Below are 25,361 nucleotides of genomic sequence, written 5' to 3'. Positions count from 1 at the left end.
CAGGAATACTCTCAGTCACTGTGTGACAGGAATACTCTCAGTCACTGTGTGACAGGAATACTCTCAGTCACTGTGTGACAGGAATACTCTCAGTCACTGTGTGACAGGAATACTCTCAGTCACTGTGTGACAGGAACACTCTCAGTCACTGTGACAGGAATACTCTCCGTCACTGTGGGACAGCAATACTCTCAGTCACTGTGTGACAGCAATACTCTCAGTCACTGTGTGACAGGAATACTCTCAGTCACTGTGTGACAGGAATACTCTCAATCACTGTGGGACAGGAATACTCTCCGTCACTGTGTGACAGGAATACTCTCAGTCACTGTGTGACAGGAATACTCTCAGTCACTGTGTGACAGGAATACTCTCAGTCACTGTGTGACTGGAATACTCTCAGTCAGTGTGTGACAGGAATACTCTCAGTCACTGTGTGACAGGAATACTCTCAGTCACTGTGACAGGAATACACTCAGTCACTGTGACAGGAATACTCTCAGTCACTGTGACAGGAATACTCTCAGTCACTGTGACAGGAATACTCTCAGTCACTGTGTGACAGGAATACTCTCAGTCACTGTGTGACAGGAATACTCAGTCACTGTGACAGGAATACTCTCAGTCACTGTGGGACAGGAATACTCTCAGTCACTGTGACAGGAATACTCTCAGTCACTGTGACAGGAATACTCTCAGTCACTGTGACAGGAATACGCTCAGTCACTGTGTGGCAGGAATACTCAGTCACTGTGTGACAGGAATACTCTCAGTCACTGTGTAACAGGAATACTCTCAGTCACTGTGTGACAGCAATACTCTGAGTTAGTGTGTGACAGGAATACTCTCAGTCACTGTGTGACAGGAATACTCTCAGTCACTGTGTGACAGGAATACTCTCAGTCACTGTGTGACTGGAATACTCTCAGTCAGTGTGTGACAGGAATACTCTCAGTCACTGTGACAGGAATACACTCAGTCACTGTGACAGGAATACTCTCAGTCACTGTGACAGGAATACTCTCAGTTAGTGTGTGACAGGAATACTCTCAGTCACTGTGTGACAGGAATACTCTCAGTTAGTGTGTGACAGGAATACTCTCAGTCACTGTGTGACAGGAATACTCTTAGTCACTGTGTGACAGGAATACTCAGTCACTGTGACAGGGATACTCTCAGTCACTGTGTGGCAGGAATACTCTCAGTCACTGTGTGACAGGAATACTCTCAGTCACTGTGATAGGAATACTCTCAGTCAGTGTGTGACAGGAATACTCTCAGTCACTGTGTGACAGGAATACTCTCAGTCACTGTGATAGGAATACTCTCCGTCACTGTGGGCAGGAATACTCTCAGTCACTGTATGACAGGAATACTCTCAGTCAGTGTGTGACAGGAATACTCTCAGTCACTGTGACAGGAATACTCTCAGTCAGTGTGTGACAGGAATGCTCTCAGTCAGTGTGTGACAGGAATACTCTCAGTCAGTGTGTGACAGGAATACTCTCAGTCAGTGTGTGACAGGAATACTCTCAGTCACTGTGTGACAGGAATACTCTCAGTCACTGTGTGACAGGAATACTCTCAGTCAGTGTGTGACAGGAATACTCAGTCACTGTGACAGGAATACTCTCAGTCACCGTGTGACAGGAATACTCTCAGTCACTGTGTGACAGGAATACTCTCAGTCACTGTGATAGGAATACTCTCAGTCACTGTGACAGGAATACTCTCAGTCACTGTGGGACAGGAATACTCTCAGTCACTGTGTGACAGGAATACTCTCAGTCACTGTGTGACAGGAATACTCTCAGTCACTGTGACAGGAATACTCTCAGTCACTGTATGACAGGAATACTCTCAGTCAGTGTGTGACAGGAATACTCTCAGTCACTGTGACAGGAATACTCTCAGTCACTGTGTGACAGGAATGCTCTCAGTCAGTGTGTGACAGGAATACTCTCAGTCAGTGTGTGACAGGAATACTCTCAGTCACTGTGTGACAGGAATACTCTCAGTCACTGTGTGACAGGAACACTCTCAGTCACTGTGACAGGAATACTCTCCGTCACTGTGGGACACGAATACTCTCCGTCACTGTGGGCAGGAATACTCACAGTCACTGTGTGACAGGAATACTCTCAGTCACTGTGTGACAGGAATACTCTCAGTCACTGTGTGACAGGAATACTCTCAGTCACTGTGTGGCAGGAATACTCTCAGTCACTGTGTGACAGGAATACTCAGTCACTGTGTGACAGGAATACTCTCAATCACTGTGAGAGGAATACTCTCAGTCACTGTGAGAGGAATACTCTCAGTCACTGTGTGACAGGAATACTCTCAGTCACTGTGTGACAGGAATACTCTCAGTCACTGTGTGACAGGAATACTCAGTCACTGTGACAGGAATACTCTCAGTCAGTTTGTGGCAGGAATACTCTCAGTCACTGTGACAGGAATACTCTCAGTCACTGTGACAGGAATACTCTCAGTCACTGTGACAGGAATACTCTCAGTCACTGTGGGACAGGAATACTCAGTCACTGTGTGACAGGAATACTCTCAAGTCAGTGTGTGACAGGAATACTCTCAGTCAGTGTGTGACAGGAATACTCAGTCACTGTGTGGCAGGAATACTCAGTCACTGTGTGGCAGGAATACACTCAGTCACTGTGTGACAGGAATGACAGGAATGGTAGAACCCTCAAGAGAATTGAAAGTCAAAGAGATCTAGGAGTACAGGTCCACAGGTCATTGAAAGGGGCAACACAGATGGAGAAGGGAGTCAAGAAGGCATACGGCATGCTTGCCATCATCGGCCGGGGCATTGAGTATAAGAATTGGCAAGTCATGTTGCAGCTGTATAGAACCTTAGTTAGGCCACACTTGGATTATAGTGTTCAATTCTGGTCGCCACACTACCAGAAGGATGTGGAGGCTTTAGAGAGGGTGCAGAAGAGATTTACCAGAATGTTGCCTGGTATGGAGGGCATTAGCTATGAGGAGCGATTGAATAAACTCGGTTTGTTCTCACTGGAACAAAGGAGGTTGAGGGGAGACCTGATAGAGGTATATAAAATTATGAGGGTCATAGACAGAGTGGATAGTCAGAGGCTTTTCCCCAGGGTAGAGGGGTCAATTACTAGGGGGCATAGGTTAAAGGTGAGAGGGGCAAGGTTTAGAGTAGATGTACGAGGCAAGTTTTTTACGCAGAGGGTAGTGGGTGCCTGGAACTCGCTGCCGGAGGAGGTAGTGGAAGCAGGGACGACAGGGACATTTAAGGGGCATCTTGACAAATACATGAATAGGATGGGAATAGAAGGATACGGACCCAGGAGGTGTAGAAGATTGTAGTTTAGTGGGGCAGCATGGTCGGCACGGGCTTGGAGGGCCGAAGGGCCTATTCCTGTGCTGTACATTTCTTTGTTCTTTGTACTCTCAGTCACTGTGTGACAGGAATACTCTCAGTCACTGTGTGACAGGAATACTCTCAGTCACTGTGTGACAGGAATACTCTCAGTCACTGTGGGACAGGAATACTCTCAGTCACTGTGTGACAGGAATACTCTCAGTCAATGTGTGACAGGAATACTCAGTCACTGTGACAGGAATACTCTCAGTCACTGTGTGACAGGAATACTCTCAGTCACTGTGTGACAGGAATACTCTCAGTCAATGTGTGACAGGAATACTCAGTCACTGTGACAGGAATACTCTCAGTCACTGTGTGACAGGAATACTCTCAGTCACTGTGTGACAGGAATACTCTCAGTCACTGTGACAGGAATACTCTCAGTCAGTGTGTGACAGGAATGCTCTCAGTCACTGTGTGACAGGAATACTCTCAGTCACTGTGTGACAGGAACACTCTCAGTCACTGTGACAGGAATACTCTCCGTCACTGTGGGACACGAATACTCTCCGTCACTGTGGGACAGGAATACTCTCAGTCACTGTGTGACAGGAACACTCTCAGTCACTGTGACAGGAATAGTCTCCGTCACTGTGGGACACGAATACTCTCCGTCACTGTGGGACAGGAATACTCTCAGTCACTGTGTGACAGGAATACTCTCAGTCACTGTGTGACAGGAATACTCTCAGTCACTGTGTGACAGGAATACTCTCAGTCACTGTGTGGCAGGAATACTCTCAGTCACTGTGTGACAGGAATACTCAGTCACTGTGGGACAGGAATACTCTCAGTCACTGTGTGACAGGAATACTCAGTCACTGTGGGACAGGAATACTCTCAGTCACTGTGTGACAGGAATACTCTCAGTCACTGTGTGACAGGAATACTCTCAGTCAACGTGTGACAGGAATACTCAGTCACTGTGACAGGAATATTCTCAGTCACTGTGTGACAGGAATACTCTCAGTCACTGTGTGACAGGAATACTCTCAGTCAATGTGTGACAGGAATACTCAGTCACTGTGACAGGAATACTCTCAGTCACTGTGTGACAGGAACACTCTCAGTCACTGTGACAGGAATATTCTCCGTCACTGTGGGACACGAATACTCTCCGTCACTGTGGGACAGGAATACTCTCAGTCACTGTGTGACAGGAATACTCTCAGTCACTGTGTGACAGGAATACTCTCAGTCACTGTGTGACAGGAATACTCTCAGTCACTGTGTGGCAGGAATACTCTCAGTGACTGTGTGACAGGAATACTCTCAGTCACTGTGTGACAGGAATACTCTCAGTCAACGTGTGACAGGAATACTCAGTCACTGTGACAGGAAAATTCTCAGTCACTGTGTGACAGGAATACTCTCAGTCACTGTGTGGCAGGAATACTCTCAGTGACTGTGTGACAGGAATACTCAGTCACTGTGGGACAGGAATACTCTCAGTCACTGTGTGACAGGAATACTCTCAGTCACTGTGTGACAGGAATACTCTCAGTCAACGTGTGACAGGAATACTCAGTCACTGTGACAGGAATATTCTCAGTCACTGTGTGACAGGAATACTCTCAGTCACTGTGTGACAGGAATACTCAGTCACTGTGACAGGAATACTCTCAGTCACCGTGTGACAGGAATACTCTCAGTCACTGTGTGACAGGAATACTCTCAGTCACTGTGTGACAGGAATACTCTCAGTCACTGTGTGGCAGGAATACTCTCAGTCACTGTGTGACAGGAATACTCTCAGTCACTGTGTGACAGGAATACTCTCAGTCACTGTGTGACAGGAACACTCTCAGTCACTGTGACAGGAATACTCTCCGTCCCTGTGGGACAGCAATACTCTCAATCACTGTGTGACAGGAATACTCTCAGTCACTGTGTGACAGGAATACTCTCAGTCACTGTGTGACAGGAATACTCTCAGTCACTGTGTGACAGGAATACTCTCAGTTACTGTGTGACAGGAATACTCTCAGTCACAGTGTGGCAGGAATACTCTCAGTCACTGTGTGACAGGAATACTCAGTCACTGTGGGACAGGAATACTCTCCGTCACTGTGTGACAGGAATACTCTCAGTCACTGTGTGACAGGAATACTCTCAATCACTGTGGGACAGGAATACTCTCCGTCACTGTGTGACAGGAATACTCTCAGTCACTGTGTGACAGGAATACTCTCAGTCACTGTGTGACAGGAATACTCTCAGTCACTGTGTGACTGGAATACTCAGTCACTGTGTGACAGGAATACTCAGTCACTGTGTGGCAGGAATACTCAGTCGCTGTGTGACAGGAATACTCTCAGTCACTGTGTGACAGGAATACTCTCAGTTAGTGTGTGACAGGAATACTCTCAGTCACTGTGTGACAGGAATACTTTCAGTTAGTGTGTGACAGGAATAATCTCAGTCACTGTGTGACAGGAATACTCTTAGTCACTGTGTGACAGGAATACTCAGTCACTGTGACAGGGATACTCTCAGTCACTGTGTGGCAGGAATACTCTCAGTCACTGTGTGACAGGAATACTCTCAGTCACTGTGTGGCAGGAATACTCTCAGTCACTGTGTGACAGGAAGACTCTCAGTCACTGTGATAGGAATACTCTCAGTCAGTGTGTGACAGGAATACTCTCAGTCACTGTATGACAGGAATACTCGCAGTCACTGTGTGACAGGAATACTCTCATGCACTGTGACAGGAATACTCTCAGTCACTGTGACAGGAATACTCTCAGTCAGTGTGTGACAGGAATACTCTCAGTCAGTGTGTGACAGGAATACTCTCAGTCAGTGTGTGACAGGAATACTCTCAGTCACTGTGTGACAGGAATACTCTCAGTCAGTGTGTGACAGGAATACTCTCAGTCACTGTGTGACAGGAATACTCTCAGTCACTGTGTGACAGGAATACTCTCAGTCACTGTGACAGGAATACACTAAGTCACTGTGACAGGAATACTCTCAGTCACTGTGACAGGAATACTCTCAGTCACTGTGACAGGAATACTCTCAGTCACTGTGTGACAGGAATACTCAGTCACTGTGTGGCAGGAATACTCAGTCACTGTGTGACAGGAATACTCTCAGTCACTGTGTGACAGGAATACTCTCAGTCACTGTGTGACAGGAATACTCTCAGTTAGTGTGTGACAGGAATACTCTCAGTCACTGTGTGACAGGAATACTCTCAGTTAGTGTGTGACAGGAATACTCTCAGTCACTGTGTGACAGGAATACTCTTAGTCACTGTGTGACAGGAATACTCAGTCACTGTGACAGGGATACTCTCAGTCACTGTGTGACAGGAATACTCTCAGTTAGTGTGTGGCAGGAATACTCTCAGTCACTGTGTGACAGGAATACTCTCAGTTAGTGTGTGGCAGGAATACTCTCAGTCACTGTGTGACAGGAATACTCTCAGTCACTGTGTGACAGGAATACTCTCAGTCAGTGTGTGACAGGAATACTCTCAGTCACTGTGTGACAGGAATACTCTCAGTCACTGTGTGACAGGAATACTCTCAGTCAGTGTGTGACAGGAATACTCTCAGTCACTGTGTGACAGGAATACTCTCAGTCACTGTGACAGGAATACTCTCAGTCACTGTGTGACAGGAATACTGTCAGTCAGTGTGTGACAGGAATGCTCTCATTCAGTGTGTGACAGGAATACTCTCAGTCAGTGTGTGACAGGAATACTCTCAGTCAGTGTGTGACAGGAATACTCTCAGTCAGTGTGAGACAGGAATACTCTCAGTCAGTGTGTGACAGGAATACTCTCAGTCACTGTGTGACAGGAATACTCTCAGTCACTGTGTGACAGGAATACTCTCAGTCACTGTGTGACAGGAATACTCTCAGTTAGTGTGTGACAGGAATACTCTCAGTCACTGTGTGACAGGAATACTCTCAGTCACTGTGTGACAGGAATACTCTCAGTTAGTGTGTGACAGAAATACTCTCAGTCACTGTGACAGGAATACTCTTAGTCACTGTGACAGGAATACTCAGTCACTGTGACAGGGATACTCTCAGTCACTGTGTGGCAGGAATACTCTCAGTCACTGTGTGACAGGAATACTCTCAGTCAGTGTGTGACAGGAATACTCTCAGTCAGTGTGTGACAGGAATACTCTCAGTCACTGTGTGACAGGAATACTCTCAGTCACTGTGTGGCAGGAATACTCTCAGTCACTGTGTGACAGGAATACTCTCAGTCACTGTGACAGGAATACTCTCAGTCAGTGTGTGACAGGAATACTCTCAGTCACTGTGTGACAGGAATACACTCAGTCACTGTGTGACAGGAATACTCTCAGTCACTGTGTGACAGGAATACTCTCAGTCACTGTGTGACAGGAACACTCTCAGTCACTGTGACAGGAATACTCTCCGTCACTGTGGGACAGCAATACTCTCAGTCACTGTGTGACAGGAATACTCTCAGTCACTGTGTGACAGGAATACTCTCAGTCACTGTGTGACAGGAATACTCTCAGTCACTGTGTGACAGGAATACTCTCAGTTACTGTGTGACAGGAATACTCTCAGTCACAGTGTGGCAGGAATACTCTCAGTCACTGTGTGACAGGAATACTCAGTCACTGTGGGACAGGAATACTCTCCGTCACTGTGTGACAGGAATACTCTCAGTCACTGTGTGACAGGAATACTCTCAATCACTGTGGGACAGGAATACTCTCCGTCACTGTGTGACAGGAATACTCTCAGTCACTGTGTGACAGGAATACTCTCAGTCACTGTGTGACAGGAATACTCTCAGTCACTGTGTGACTGGAATACTCTCAGTCACTGTGTGACTGGAATACTCTCAGTCAGTGTGTGACAGGAATACTCTCAGTCACTGTGACAGGAATACTCTCAGTCACTGTGACAGGAATACTCTCAGTCACTGTGTGGCAGGAATACTCTCAGTCAGTGTGTGACAGGAATACTCTCAGTCACTGTGACAGGAATACTCTCAGTCACTGCGTGACAGGAATACTCTCAGTCACTGTGTGACAGGAATACTCTCAGTCACTGTGACAGGAATACACTCAGTCACTGTGACAGGAATACTCTCAGTCACTGTGACAGGAATACTCTCAGTCACTGTGACAGGAATACTCTCAGTCACTGTGTGACAGGAATACTCTCAGTCACTGTGTGACAGGAATACTCTCAGTCACTGTGTGACAGGAATACTCAGTCACTGTGACAGGAATACTCTCAGTCACTGTGGGACAGGAATACTCTCAGTCACTGTGACAGGAATACTCTCAGTCACTGTGACAGGAATACTCTCAGTCACTGTGACAGGAATACGCTCAGTCACTGTGTGGCAGGAATACTCAGTCACTGTGTGACAGGAATACTCTCAGTCACTGTGTAACAGGAATACTCTCAGTCACTGTGTGACAGGAATACTCTGAGTTAGTGTGTGACAGGAATACTCTCAGTCACTGTGTGACAGGAATACTCTCAGTCACTGTGTGACAGGAATACTCTCAGTCACTGTGTGACTGGAATACTCTCAGTCAGTGTGTGACAGGAATACTCTCAGTCACTGTGACAGGAATACACTCAGTCACTGTGACAGGAATACTCTCAGTCACTGTGACAGGAATACACTCAGTCACTGTGACAGGAATACTCTCAGTCACTGTGACAGGAATACTCTCAGTCACTGTGACAGGAATACTCTCAGTCACTGTGTGACAGGAATACTCAGTCACTGTGTGGCAGGAATACTCAGTCGCTGTGTGACAGGAATACTCTCAGTCACTGTGTGACAGGAATACTCTCAGTCACTGTGTGACAGGAATACTCTCAGTTAGTGTGTGACAGGAATACTCTCAGTCACTGTGTGACAGGAATACTCTCAGTTAGTGTGTGACAGGAATACTCTCAGTCACTGTGTGACAGGAATACTCTTAGTCACTGTGTGACAGGAATACTCAGTCACTGTGACAGGGATACTCTCAGTCACTGTGTGGCAGGAATACTCTCAGTCACTGTGTGACAGGAATACTCTCAGTCACTGTGTGGCAGGAATACTCTCAGTCACTGTGTGACAGGAAGACTCTCAGTCACTGTGATAGGAATACTCTCAGTCAGTGTGTGACAGGAATACTCTCAGTCACTGTATGACAGGAATACTCTCAGTCACTGTGTGACAGGAATACTCTCAGTCACTGTGACAGGAATACTCTCAGTCACTGTGACAGGAATACTCTCAGTCAGTGTGTGACAGGAATACTCTCAGTCAGTGTGCGACAGGAATACTCTCAGTCAGTGTGTGACAGGAATACTCTCAGTCACTGTGTGACAGGAATACTCTCAGTCAGTGTGTGACAGGAATACTCTCAGTCACTGTGTGACAGGAATACTCTCAGTCACTGTGTGACAGGAATACTCTCAGTCACTGTGACAGGAATACACTAAGTCACTGTGACAGGAATACTCTCAGTCACTGTGACAGGAATACTCTCAGTCACTGTGACAGGAATACTCTCAGTCACTGTGTGACAGGAATACTCAGTCACTGTGTGGCAGGAATACTCAGTCACTGTGTGACAGGAATACTCTCAGTCACTGTGTGACAGGAATACTCTCAGTCACTGTGTGACAGGAATACTCTCAGTTAGTGTGTGACAGGAATACTCTCAGTCACTGTGTGACAGGAATACTCTCAGTTAGTGTGTGACAGGAATACTCTCAGTCACTGTGTGACAGGAATACTCTTAGTCACTGTGTGACAGGAATACTCAGTCACTGTGACAGGGATACTCTCAGTCACTGTGTGGCAGGAATACTCTCAGTCACTGTGTGACAGGAATACTCTCAGTCACTGTGTGACAGGAATACTCTCAGTCAGTGTGTGACAGGAATACTCTCAGTCACTGTGTGACAGGAATACTCTCAGTCACTGTGTGACAGGAATACTCTCAGTCAGTGTGTGACAGGAATACTCTCAGTCACTGTGTGACAGGAATACTCAGTCACTGTGTGACAGGAATACTCTCAGTCACTGTGACAGGAATACTCTCAGTCACTGTGTGACAGGAATACTGTCAGTCAGTGTGTGACAGGAATGCTCTCAGTCAGTGTGTGACAGGAATACTCTCAGTCACTGTGTGACAGGAATACTCTCAGTCACTGTGTGACAGGAATACTCTCAGTCACTGTGTGACAGGAATACTCTCAGTCAGTGTGTGACAGGAATACTCTCAGTCACTGTGAGACAGGAATACTCTCAGTCAGTGTGTGACAGGAATACTCTCAGTCACTGTGGGACAGGAATACTCTCAGTTAGTGTGTGACAGGAATACTCTCAGTCACTGTGAGACAGGAATACTCTCAGTCACTGTGATAGGAATACTCTCAGTCAGTGTGTGACAGGAATACTCTCAGTCACTGTGATAGGAATACTCTCAGTCAGTGTGTGACAGGAATACTCTCAGTCACTGTGAGACAGGAATACTCTCAGTCAGTGTGTGACAGGAATACTCTCAGTCACTGTGGGACAGGAATACTCTCAGTTAGTGTGTGACAGGAATACTCTCAGTCACTGTGACATGAATACTCTCAGTCAGTGTGTGACAGGAATACTCTCAGTCACTGTGTGACAGGAATACTCTCAGTTAGTGTGTGACAGGAATACTCTCAGTCACTGTGTGACAGGAATACTCTCAGTCACTGTGTGACAGGAATACTCTCAGTCAGTGTGTGACAGGAATACTCTCAGTCACTGTGTGACAGGAATACTCTCAGTCAGTGTGTGACAGGAATACTCTCAGTCACTGTGACAGGAATACTCTCAGTCACTGTGTGACAGGAATACTCTCAGTCACTGTGACAGGAATACTCTCAGTCACTGTGTGACAGGAATACTCTCAGTCAGTGTGTGACAGGAATACTCTCAGTCACTGTGTGACAGGAATACTCTCAGTCAGTGTGTGACAGGAATACTCTCAGTCACTGTGACAGGAATACTCTCAGTCACTGTGTGACAGGAATACTCTCAGTCACTGTGACAGGAATACTCTCAGTCACTGTGTGGCAGGAATACTCTCAGTTAGTGTGTGACAGAAATACTCTCAGTCACTGTGACAGGAATACTCTCAGTCACTGTGTGACAGGAATACTCTCAGTTAGTGTGTGACAGAAATACTCTCAGTCACTGTGTGACAGGAATACTCTCAGTTAGTGTGTGACAGAAATACTCTCAGTCACTGTGACAGGAATACTCTCAGTCACTGTGTGACAGGAATACTCTCAGTCACTGTGTGACAGGAATACTCTCAGTCACTGTGTGACAGGAATACTCTCAGTCAGTGTGTGACAGGAATACTCTCAGTCAGTGTGTGACAGGAATACTCTCAGTCACTGTGTGACAGGAATACTCTCAGTTAGTGTGTGACAGGAATACTCTCAGTCACTGTGTGACAGGAATACTCTCAGTCACTGTGTGACAGGAATACTCTCAGTCACTGTGTGACAGGAATACTCTCAGTTAGTGTGTGACAGAAATACTCTCAGTCACTGTGACAGGAATACTCTTAGTCACTGTGACAGGAATACTCAGTCACTGTGACAGGGATACTCTCAGTCACTGTGTGGCAGGAATACTCTCAGTCACTGTGTGACAGGAATACTCTCAGTCACTGTGTGACAGGAATACTCTCAGTCACTGTGATAGGAATACTCTCAGTCAGTGTGTGACAGGAATACTCTCAGTCACTGTGTGACAGGAATACTCTCAGTCACTGTGTGACAGGAATACTCTCAGTCACTGTGTGATAGGAATACTCTCAGTCACTGTGACAGGAATACTCTCAGTCAGTGTGTGACAGGAATGCTCTCAGTCACTGTGTGGCAGGAACACTCTCAGTCACTGTGTGACAGGAATACTCTCAGTCACTGTGATAGGAATACTCTCAGTCAGTGTGTGACAGGAATACTCTCAGTCACTGTATGACAGGAATACTCTCAGTCACTGTGTGACAGGAATACTCTCAGTCACTGTGACAGGAATACTCTCAGTCAGTGTGTGACAGGAATGCTCTCAGTCACTGCGTGACAGGAATACTCTCAGTCACTGTGTGACAGGAATACTCTCAGTCACTGTGACAGGAATACACTCAGTCACTGTGACAGGAATACTCTCAGTCACTGTGACAGGAATACTCTCAGTCACTGTGACAGGAATACTCTCAGTCACTGTGTGACAGGAATACTCTCAGTCACTGTGTGACAGGAATACTCTCAGTCACTGTGTGACAGGAATACTCAGTCACTGTGACAGGAATACTCTCAGTCACTGTGGGACAGGAATACTCTCAGTCACTGTGACAGGAATACTCTCAGTCACTGTGACAGGAATACTCTCAGTCACTGTGACAGGAATACGCTCAGTCACTGTGTGGCAGGAATACTCAGTCACTGTGTGACAGGAATACTCTCAGTCACTGTGTAACAGGAATACTCTCAGTCACTGTGTGACAGGAATACTCTGAGTTAGTGTGTGACAGGAATACTCTCAGTCACTGTGTGACAGGAATACTCTCAGTCACTGTGTGACAGGAATACTCTCAGTCACTGTGTGACTGGAATACTCTCAGTCAGTGTGTGACAGGAATACTCTCAGTCACTGTGACAGGAATACACTCAGTCACTGTGACAGGAATACTCTCAGTCACTGTGACAGGAATACACTCAGTCACTGTGACAGGAATACTCTCAGTCACTGTGACAGGAATACTCTCAGTCACTGTGACAGGAATACTCTCAGTCACTGTGTGACAGGAATACTCAGTCACTGTGTGGCAGGAATACTCAGTCGCTGTGTGACAGGAATACTCTCAGTCACTGTGTGACAGGAATACTCTCAGTCACTGTGTGACAGGAATACTCTCAGTTAGTGTGTGACAGGAATACTCTCAGTCACTGTGTGACAGGAATACTCTCAGTTAGTGTGTGACAGGAATACTCTCAGTCACTGTGTGACAGGAATACTCTTAGTCACTGTGTGACAGGAATACTCAGTCACTGTGACAGGGATACTCTCAGTCACTGTGTGGCAGGAATACTCTCAGTCACTGTGTGACAGGAATACTCTCAGTCACTGTGTGGCAGGAATACTCTCAGTCACTGTGTGACAGGAAGACTCTCAGTCACTGTGATAGGAATACTCTCAGTCAGTGTGTGACAGGAATACTCTCAGTCACTGTATGACAGGAATACTCTCAGTCACTGTGTGACAGGAATACTCTCAGTCACTGTGACAGGAATACTCTCAGTCACTGTGACAGGAATACTCTCAGTCAGTGTGTGACAGGAATACTCTCAGTCAGTGTGTGACAGGAATACTCTCAGTCAGTGTGTGACAGGAATACTCTCAGTCACTGTGTGACAGGAATACTCTCAGTCAGTGTGTGACAGGAATACTCTCAGTCACTGTGTGACAGGAATACTCTCAGTCACTGTGTGACAGGAATACTCTCAGTCACTGTGACAGGAATACACTAAGTCACTGTGACAGGAATACTCTCAGTCACTGTGACAGGAATACTCTCAGTCACTGTGACAGGAATACTCTCAGTCACTGTGTGACAGGAATACTCTCAGTTAGTGTGTGACAGGAATACTCTCAGTCAGTGTGTGACAGGAATACTCTCAGTCACTGTATGACAGGAATACTCTCAGTCACTGTGTGACAGGAATACTCTCAGTCACTGTGACAGGAATACTCTCAGTCAGTGTGTGACAGGAATGCTCTCAGTCACTGCGTGACAGGAATACTCTCAGTCACTGTGTGACAGGAATACTCTCAGTCACTGTGACAGGAATACACTCAGTCACTGTGACAGGAATACTCTCAGTCACTGTGACAGGAATACTCTCAGTCACTGTGACAGGAATACTCTCAGTCACTGTGTGACAGGAATACTCTCAGTCACTGTGTGACAGGAATACTCTCAGTCACTGTGTGACAGGAATACTCAGTCACTGTGACAGGAATACTCTCAGTCACTGTGGGACAGGAATACTCTCAGTCACTGTGACAGGAATACTCTCAGTCACTGTGACAGGAATACTCTCAGTCACTGTGACAGGAATACGCTCAGTCACTGTGTGGCAGGAATACTCAGTCACTGTGTGACAGGAATACTCTCAGTCACTGTGTAACAGGAATACTCTCAGTCACTGTGTGACAGGAATACTCTGAGTTAGTGTGTGACAGGAATACTCTCAGTCACTGTGTGACAGGAATACTCTCAGTCACTGTGTGACAGGAATACTCTCAGTCACTGTGTGACTGGAATACTCTCAGTCAGTGTGTGACAGGAATACTCTCAGTCACTGTGACAGGAATACACTCAGTCACTGTGACAGGAATACTCTCAGTCACTGTGACAGGAATACACTCAGTCACTGTGACAGGAATACTCTCAGTCACTGTGACAGGAATACTCTCAGTCACTGTGACAGGAATACTCTCAGTCACTGTGTGACAGGAATACTCAGTCACTGTGTGGCAGGAATACTCAGTCGCTGTGTGACAGGAATACTCTCAGTCACTGTGTGACAGGAATACTCTCAGTCACTGTGTGACAGGAATACTCTCAGTTAGTGTGTGACAGGAATACTCTCAGTCACTGTGTGACAGGAATACTCTCAGTTAGTGTGTGACAGGAATACTCTCAGTCACTGTGTGACAGGAATACTCTTAGTCACTGTGTGACAGGAATACTCAGTCACTGTGACAGGGATACTCTCAGTCACTGTGTGGCAGGAATACTCTCAGTCACTGTGTGACAGGAATACTCTCAGTCACTGTGTGGCAGGAATACTCTCAGTCACTGTGTGACAGGAAGACTCTCAGTCACTGTGATAGGAATACTCTCAGTCAGTGTGTGACAGGAATACTCTCAGTCACTGTGTGGCAGGAATACTCAGTCACTGTGTGACAGGAATACTCTCAGTCACTGTGTGACAGGAATACTCTCAGTCACTGTGTGACAGGAATACTCTCAGTCAGTGTGTGACAGGAATACTCTCAGTCAGTGTGTGACAGGAATACTCTCAGTTAGTGTGTGACAGGAATACTCTCAGTCACTGTGTGACAGGAATACTCTTAGTCACTGTGTGACAGGAATACTCAGTCACTGTGACAGGGATACTCTCAGTCACTGTGTGGCAGGAATACTCTCAGTCACTGTGTGACAGGAATACTCTCAGTCACTGTGTGACAGGAATACTCTCAGTCAGTGTGTGACAGGAATACTCTCAGTCACTGTGTGACAGGAATACTCTCAGTCACTGTGTGACAGGAATACTCTCAGTCAGTGTGTGACAGGAATACTCTCAGTCACTGTGTGACAGGAATACTCAGTCACTGTGTGACAGGAATACTCTCAGTCACTGTGACAGGAATACTCTCAGTCACTGTGTGACAGGAATACTGTCAGTCAGTGTGTGACAGGAATGCTCTCAGTCAGTGTGTGACAGGAATACTCTCAGTCACTGTGTGACAGGAATACTCTCAGTCACTGTGTGACAGGAATACTCTCAGTCACTGTGTGACAGGAATACTCTCAGTCAGTGTGTGACAGGAATACTCTCAGTCAGTGTGTGACAGGAATACTCTCAGTCAGTGTGAGACAGGAATACTCTCAGTCACTGTGAGACAGGAATACTCTCAGTCAGTGTGTGACAGGAATACTCTCAGTCACTGTGGGACAGGAATACTCTCAGTTAGTGTGTGACAGGAATACTCTCAGTCACTGTGACATGAATACTCTCAGTCAGTGTGTGACAGGAATACTCTCAGTCACTGTGTGACAGGAATACTCTCAGTTAGTGTGTGACAGGAATACTCTCAGTCACTGTGTGACAGGAATACTCTCAGTCACTGTGTGACAGGAATACTCTCAGTCAGTGTGTGACAGGAATACTCTCAGTCACTGTGTGACAGGAATACTCTCAGTCACTGTGTGACAGGAATACTCTCAGTCAGTGTGTGACAGGAATACTCTCAGTCACTGTGACAGGAATACTCTCAGTCACTGTGTGACAGGAATACTCTCAGTCACTGTGACAGGAATACTCTCAGTCACTGTGTGGCAGGAATACTCTCAGTTAGTGTGTGACAGAAATACTCTCAGTCACTGTGACAGGAATACTCTCAGTCACTGTGTGACAGGAATACTCTCAGTTAGTGTGTGACAGAAATACTCTCAGTCACTGTGTGACAGGAATACTCTCAGTTAGTGTGTGACAGGAATACTCTCAGTCACTGTGACAGGAATACTCTCAGTCACTGTGTGACAGGAATACTCTCTGTCACTGTGTGACAGGAATACTCTCAGTCACTGTGTGACAGGAATACTCTCAGTCAGTGTGTGACAGGAATACTCTCAGTCAGTGTGTGACAGGAATACTCTCAGTCACTGTGTGACAGGAATACTCTCAGTTAGTGTGTGACAGGAATACTCTCAGTCACTGTGTGACAGGAATACTCTCAGTCACTGTGTGACAGGAATACTCTCAGTCACTGTGTGACAGGAATACTCTCAGTTAGTGTGTGACAGAAATACTCTCAGTCACTGTGACAGGAATACTCTTAGTCACTGTGACAGGAATACTCAGTCACTGTGACAGGGATACTCTCAGTCACTGTGTGGCAGGAATACTCTCAGTCACTGTGTGACAGGAATACTATCAGTCACTGTGTGACAGGAATACTCTCAGTCACTGTGATAGGAATACTCTCAGTCAGTGTGTGACAGGAATACTCTCAGTCACTGTGTGACAGGAATACTCTCAGTCACTGTGTGACAGGAATACTCTCAGTCACTGTGTGACAGGAATACTCTCAGTCACTGTGACAGGAATACTCTCAGTCAGTGTGTGACAGGAATGCTCTCAGTCACTGTGTGGCAGGAACACTCTCAGTCACTGTGTGACAGGAATACTCTCAGTCACTGTGATAGGAATACTCTCAGTCAGTGTGTGACAGGAATACTCTCAGTCACTGTATGACAGGAATACTCTCAGTCACTGTGTGACAGGAATACTCTCAGTCACTGTGACAGGAATACTCTCAGTCAGTGTGTGACAGGAATGCTCTCAGTCAGTGTGTGACAGGAATACTCTCAGTCACTGTGTGACAGGAATACTCTCAGTCAGTGTGTGACAGGAATACACTCAGTCACTGTGACAGGAATACTCAGTCACTGTGTGACAGGAATACTCTCAGTCACTGTGTGACAGGAATACTCTCAGTCACTGTGTGACAGGAATACTCAGTCACTGTGTGACAGGAATACTCTCAGTCACTGTGTGACAGGAATACTCTCAGTCACTGTGTGACAGGAATACTCTCAGTCACTGCGTGACAGGAATACTCTCAGTCACTGTGTGACAGGAATACTCTCAGTCACTGTGTGACAGGAATACTCTCAGTCACTGTGTGGCAGGAATACTCTCAGTCACTGTGTGACAGGAATACTCAGTCACTGTGTGGCAGGAATACTCTCAGTCACAGTGTGACAGGAATACTCTCAGTCACTGTGTGACAGGAATACTCTCAGTTAGTGTGTGACAGAAATACTCTCAGTCACTGTGACAGGAATACTCTTAGTCACTGTGACAGGAATACTCAGTCACTGTGACAGGGATACTCTCAGTCACTGTGTGGCAGGAATACTCTCAGTCACTGTGTGACAGGAATACTCTCAGTCACTGTGTGGCAGGAACACTCTCAGTCACTGTGTGACAGGAATACTCTCAGTCACTGTGATAGGAATACTCTCAGTCAGTGTGTGACAGGAATACTCTCAGTCACTGTATGACAGGAATACTCTCAGTCACTGTGTGACAGGAATACTCTCAGTCACTGTGACAGGAATACTCTCAGTCAGTGTGTGACAGGAATGCTCTCAGTCAGTGTGTGACAGGAATACTCTCAGTCAGTGTGTGACAGGAATACTCTCAGTCACTGTGTGACAGGAATACTCTCAGTCACTGTGTGACAGGAATACTCTCAGTCAGTGTGTGACAGGAATACACTCAGTCACTGTGTGACAGGAATACTCAGTCACTGTGTGACAGGAATACTCTCAGTCACTGTGTGACAGGAATACTCTCAGTCACTGTGTGACAGGAATACTCTCAGTCACTGCGTGACAGGAATACTCTCAGTCACTGTGTGACAGGAATACTCTCAGTCACTGTGTGACAGGAATACTCTCAGTCACTGTGTGGCAGGAATACTCTCAGTCACTGTGTGACAGGAATACTCAGTCACTGTGTGGCAGGAATACTCTCAGTCACAGTGTGACAGGAATACTCTCAGTCACTGTGTGGCCGGAAAACTCTCAGTCAGTGTGTGACAGGAATACTCTCAGTCACTGTGTGACAGGAATACTCTCAGTCACTGTGTGACAGGAATACTCTCAGTCACTGTGTGACAGGAATACTCTCAGTCACTGTGTGACAGGAATACTCAGTCATTGTGTGACAGGAATACTCTCAGTCACTGTGTGACAGGAATACTCTCAGTCACTGTGTGACAGGAATACTCTCAGTCACTGCGTGACAGGAATACTCTCAGTCACTGTGTGACAGGAATACTCTCAGTCATTGTGTGACAGGAATACTCTCAGTCACTGTGACAGGAATACTCTCAGTCACTGTGTGACAGGAATACTCTCAGTCACTGTGTGGCAGGAATGCTCTCAGTGTGTGACAGGAATACTCTCAGTCACTGTGTGACAGGAATACTCTCAGTCACTGTGTGACAGGAATACTCTCAGTCACTGTGACAGGAATACTCTCAGTCACTGTGACAGGAATACTCTCAGTCACTGTGTGACAGGAATACTCTCAGTCACTGTGGGACAGGAATACTCTCAGTCACTGTGACAGGAATACTCTCAGTCACTGTGACAGGAATACTCTCAGTCACTGTGTGGCAGGAATACTCAGTCACTGTGTGACAGGAATACTCTCAGTCACTGTGTGACAGGAATACTCTCAGTTAGTGTGTGACAGGAATACTCTCAGTCACTGTGTGACAGGAATACTCAGTCACTGTGACAGGGATACTCTCAGTCACTGTGTGACAGGAATACTCTCAGTCACCGTGTGACAGGAATACTCTCAGTCACTGTGTGGCAGGAATACTCTCAGTCACTGTGTGACAGGAATACTCTCAGTCACTGTGTGACAGGAATACTCTCAGTCACTGTGACAGGAATACTCTCAGTCAGTGTGTGACAGGAATACTCTCAGTCACTGTATGACAGGAATACTCTCAGTCAGTGTGTGACAGGAATACTCTCAGTCACTGTGACAGGAATACTCTCAGTCAGTGTGTGACAGGAATACTCTCAGTCACTGTGTGACAGGAATACTCTCAGTCACGGTGACAGGAATACTCTCAGTCAGTGTGTGACAGGAATACTCTCAGTCAGTGTGTGACAGGAATACTCTCAGTCACTGTGTGACAGGAATTCTCTCAGTCACTGTGACAGGAATACTCTCAGTCAGTGTGTGACAGGAATACTCTCAGTCAGTGTGTGACAGGAATACTCTCAGTCAGTGTGTGACAGGAATACTCTCAGTCAGTGTGTGACAGGAATACTCTCAGTCACTGTGTGACAGGAATACTCTCAGTCACTGTGTGACAGGAATACTCTTAGTCACTGTGTGACAGGAATACTCTCAGTCACTGTGTGACAGGAATACTCTCAGTCACTGTGTGACAGGAATACTCTCAGTCACTGTGTGGCCGGAAAACTCTCAGTCACTGTGTGACAGGAATACTCTCAGTCACTGTGTGACAGGAATACTCTCAGTCAGTGTGTGACAGGAATACTCTCAGTCACTGTGTGACAGGAATACTCAGTCACTGTGTGACAGGAATACTCTCAGTCACTGTGTGACAGGAATACTCTCAGTCACTGTACAGCAGGAATACTCTCAGTCACTGTACAGCAGGAATACTCTCAGTCACTGTGTGACAGGAATACTCTCAGTCACGTTGCTAAAGGGGCAACTGAAATCAACATGGGGCGGGGGGGGGGGGGGGGGGGGGGGGGGGGGATCTTCAGTAGACAAACACAGCATCCCAGCAAACAGCCCAGCGAAGCCTCTCCGAACTGCCTCCAAAGCAAGTATGTCCCTCCCTCGGTAAGGAGACTAGAGCTATTCACAGTATTCTCGGTGTGGACTCACCAAAGCCCTGTACAGTTGTAGAAACACTTCCCTACTTTTATAGTCCACCCCATTTTGCAATAAAGGACAACATTCCATTTACCTTCCTCATCACTCGCTGTACCTGCATGTTGACTTTTTGTGACTGATGTACAAGGACACCGGGTCCCTCTGTACGGCAGCACTGTGCAGTATATCTCCATTCGAATAATATTCTGCTTTGCTAGTCTTCCTGCCAATTTTTTCCTCATTCACCGAACCTGTATCCCCTTGCTGATGCTTTGTAACTTCCTCACAACTTGCTTTCTGACCCATCAGCGAATCCGGCTGCACTGCAAAACGTATTAATGTAGATCCCAAATGGTTGAGGCCCCAGCCTGCGGCACTCCACAAGTTAGTTTGCCATCCTGGAAATGCCCCATTTATCCTGTTGGTTAACCAGTCCTAATGGAAGTTGTTGCTGTTGACCTACCACCCACAGCGGCCTTGAGGAATGATCCTCCTTTAGATTCATCAGCGTCCTGTAATCCTTGGCTCCATACTCATCTTCCTTAACCACAGCCTGCTCCACCTGTTTCCCAGCAGCAGACGGAACTGCCTCCTGAGACTCCGCATCGACAGAAAACTCATCCTCGTCGTCTTCGTCATCGTCACAACGACGTCGCTTGAACTTTTTCTTATCTGATGGAAAAAACGTGAGAAGGATTAAGGCATTTATGAGCCTTAATCTCTTTACTGTTTACAATCTACATGAACGGCTTGGGTGAAGGGACCGACTGTATTGCAGCCAGATTTGCTGACACATAGCTAAGTAGGAAAGGAAACTGAGGGAGACACAGTGTCGGCAAAGGGATTATAAAATGGTGAAGTGAGCGGGTAAAAATCTGATGGCTGGAGTTTGATGTGAGAAACTGTGAGGTTGTCCACTCTGGTGGGAAGAAGAGAAAAACAGAGAGACTGCTGGAGGTGCAGAAGGATCTGGGTGTCCAAGTACACAAATTAGAAAATGTATATTCCCAGGCCAGTAATCCAGCACTATTAATACAAAGAACACACGTTCAAATTACACAGTGCCTGCCTGAGAATTTGAGTTCAGTTTAATGTAAAACGTCAATATTGCAAATAGCCAATTTATTAATTCCCTTTAGGAAGGAAACTTGCTTTCCCTACCACTTCTGTCTTATACGTGACTCCAGTACTGCATCAGTCTGCATGTTTCCGAGCTGCCTCTTAAGTGGCCAAGGCCGTCACTCCGTTCAAATAGGAACACAGGACTTAGGAGCCTGTTCCACCATTGTATCAGATCATGGCTGCTCAGGTGATGCCGTCAACCCGTGTCCCCGAGTTCCAGTCTCCCCCACAAGAGGAAACATCTTCCCTCTATCCGCTCTCTCAATTCCTCTCAGGATCAATATGATCACTTCTCATTCTTCTAAACTCCAATAGGAACCGTGCCAACCCTCTTTCTTCATAAGCCCCTTCATCTCAGGCATGAGTCACGCGAGGCTTCTCTGAACTGATTTACACACTGGATTATATCCTAAAACCGTACGACAGTATCCAGATGTCACAAATGCCCTGCACAACTTTGTGTGAATCGTACATAAGGACACCCAGATCCCTCTGCCCCAATCGGTTTGGCAATCTCTCTCCATTCAGGAATATATACAACAGGACATAAACTGGGCATGGTGGGGGGACGGGGAGACGGAGGGGGGGTCCTGGGGTTGGGGGGTGCTGGGGGGGGGGGGGGGGGGAAGAGTCCGGGGGGGGGGGGCGTGAGGGTCCTGGGGTTGGTGGGGGGGGGGGGTCCCTGGGGGGGAGGAGGTTTCTGGGGGTGGAGGGGGTGGGGGGGAAGAGGGTTGGGGGGGGGGGGAAGAGGGTTGGGGGGGGGGGCGGGTTCCTGGGGGGAGGGTTGTGGGGGGATCCTGGTGGGAGGGGGTTCCTGGGGGGGGGGGGGGGAGGGTTGTGGGGGTGGGGGGCGAAATCCTGGTGGGAGGGGGTTCCTGGGGGGGGGGGGGAGGGTTGTGGGGGTGGGGGGCGAAATCCTGGTGGGAGGGGGTTCCTGGGGTTTTGGGGGGGCTGGTCCTGGGGGGGGGGGGGGGAATCCTGGTGGGAGGGGGTTCCTGGGGTTTGGGGGGGGCAGGGAGGGGTCCCGGGTGGGTGCGTGTGGGAGGGGTGGGGTCCTGGGGGTGGAAGGGATCCGGGGGAGGGGGGTCCCGCCGGGGAGCTCCAGGCCTCACCGCGCTCCTTCTTTCCCATGGTCACGGAGCTACTGAGCATGCGCCAGCACGGCGCAACTCACTGAGCATGCGCCAGCACGGCGCAACTGAGAATGCGCTAGCACGGCCCAACTGATTGAGCAAGCGCTCCCACGGCGCAACTCACTGAGCATGCGCCAGCACGGCCCAACTGACTGAGCAAGCGCTCCCACGGCGCAACTTACTGAGCATGCGCCAGCACGGCCCAACTGACTGAGCAAGCGCTCCCACGGCGCAACTCACTGAGAATGCGTGAGCACGGCGTAACCCATTCAGCATGCGCTCGCACGGCGTAACCTACTGAGCATGCGCTCTCACGGCGTAACCTACTGAGCATGCGCCAGCACCGCACAACGCCTGAGAAAATTGCAGAATTTGAAACACAGCAACAAGGAGCAGGAGGCCATTCAGCCCATCGAGCCTGCTCCACCATTCATATCCAGCTCAACAGCCTGTCCCCGCCTTCCCCCATATCCTGTAACTCCTTAAACTTCAAGAGCTAGATTGGGTTTGTTTATTGTCACGTGTACCGAGGGACAGTGAAAAGTATTTTTCTGCGAGCAGCTCAACAGATCATTAAGTACATGAGAAGAAAATACACAATAGGGCAACACAAGGTCCACAATGTACACAGAACACAGGCATCGGGTGAAGCATCGGGCAGATGGTAGCGCAGTGGTTAGCACTGTTGCTTCACAGCTCCAGGGTCCCAGGTTCGATTCCCAGCTTGGGTCACTGTCTGTGCGGAGTCTGCACGTCCTCCCCGTGTCTGCGTGGGTTTCCTCCGGGTGCTCCGGTTTCCTCCCACAAGTCCCGAAAGACATTTTGAATTCTCCCTCTGTGTACCCGAACAGGCGCTGGAATGTGGCGACGAGGGGATTTTCACAGTAACTTCATTGCAGTGTTAATGTAAGCCTACTTGTGACACTAATAACACTAACTATTCCGTCCTTCTTTATAACATACAATGTTTTGGCCTCAACTGCTTTGTGTGGTAGCAAATTCCACATGCTCACCATTCACGGGGGAAGAAATTTCTCCTCATCTCAGTCCTAAATGGTCTACCTCGTATCCTCAAACTGTGGCCCCTCATCTGGATACACCCACCATCAGGAACATCCTTCCTGCATCTACCATGTCCAGTCCTGTTAGAATTTTATAGGTTTCTATGAGATCCCTCCTCATTCTTCTGAACTCCAGCGAATATAATCCTAACCGACTCAATCTTTCCTCATTCATCAGTTCCACCATCCTAGGAATCAATCTGGTAAACCTCAATTATCCCAGGTGTCTCACCAAATACCTGTATAACTGCAGTAAAGCATCCTCTCGCTATGAAGGCCAACATACTATTTGTCGCCTGCTGCACCTGCATGCTTACCTTCAGCGAATGGTGCACAAGGACACCCAGGTCTTGTTGCACATTCCCCTCACTCAATCGAATGCATTCAAATAATAATCTGCCTTCATGTTTTTGCTACCAAAGTGGATAACTTTACATTATCCACATTATACTGCATCTGCCATCATGTGCCCACTCACTCAGCCTGTCCAAATCACACTGAAGCATCTCTGCATTCTCCTCACAGCTCACCCTCCTACTCTGTGTTGTGTCATCTGCAAATTTGGAGATTAGTTCCCTCATCTAAATCATAAATATACATTGTGAATATATAGAGAATCCCCACAGTGCAGAAGGAGGGCAGTCGACCCATTGGGTCTGCACCAGCCCTCTGAGAGAGTACTCTACCCAGGCCCACTCAATCTAGATCCATTTCCCCCATCCACCCCACCCTATCCCCATAACATAACCTGCACATCCCTGGACACTAAACGGCAATTTAACACGGTCAATGCCCAGAACCTAACCTGCAAATCTAATTACCAACTTCACGCCTCCCTGACAACAGCCTCTGATTAAGCCAGTCCGTTCACAACCTTGTCACATTCAAACCGAAAATGATAATCTGGACTCTTTCAAGCGATCACTAAGACCATTTGTTTCCGCCTCTATAACACTGCCTGACTTGACTCTTGTCTTGGCGCACCTGCTGCTGAACCTTCCATTTGTTGCTTCATTACCTTCCAATGGTACTATTCCAATGCTCTCCTGGCTGGTCTCCAAGATTCTGCACTCTATGAACTTGCAAGTTATCCAAAATTCTGCTGCCTGGGTCATAACTTGCAACAAGTCCTGTTCCCATATTACACCTGTGCTCACTAACCTACACTGGCTCCGGCCAAGGAACAATTTTGATTTTATATTCTCACCTGGTAGTCATTTGGAAAAAAGACCCGTTCGTTCCTACTCGTCATCCCTGTCTGCTGACCAGCACAATTTACATTGGGTGCATATTGTTGTGGGCCAGGGCATAGAAACTCCAATGTGTATTATGAAGCTCATCTGCCTATAACATTTATGTTGAATTTGGCTAGGATGAACACAA

The 25,361-nt window shown here is 47.3% G+C and overlaps 1 protein-coding gene across 3 annotated transcripts in view; it reads right to left on the bottom strand.

Moving 5' to 3' along the window:
• ercc3 (excision repair cross-complementation group 3) overlaps nt 1–22,969 on the bottom strand; it is a 113,661-nt gene extending 90,692 nt beyond the window's left edge. For all 3 annotated transcript variants that reach the window (XM_072468675.1, XM_072468677.1, XM_072468676.1), the window contains exons 1-2: nt 22,897–22,969; nt 21,126–21,334 (exon numbers count right to left, since the gene is read on the bottom strand). In XM_072468675.1, the coding sequence (XP_072324776.1) occupies nt 21,126–21,334; nt 22,897–22,936 (249 nt within the window). In that variant the 5' untranslated portion in view covers nt 22,937–22,969. The remainder of the gene's footprint in view (nt 1–21,125; nt 21,335–22,896) is intronic.
• Between the last annotated feature and the right edge of the window lie 2,392 nt (nt 22,970–25,361).

Source organism: Scyliorhinus torazame, chromosome 2 (assembly GCF_047496885.1).
Source record: "Scyliorhinus torazame isolate Kashiwa2021f chromosome 2, sScyTor2.1, whole genome shotgun sequence".
Taxonomy (NCBI): domain Eukaryota; kingdom Metazoa; phylum Chordata; class Chondrichthyes; order Carcharhiniformes; family Scyliorhinidae; genus Scyliorhinus; species Scyliorhinus torazame.
The sequence above is the reverse complement of the archived record's forward strand: the minus strand, read 5'-3'. Positions and strand labels throughout refer to the sequence as shown.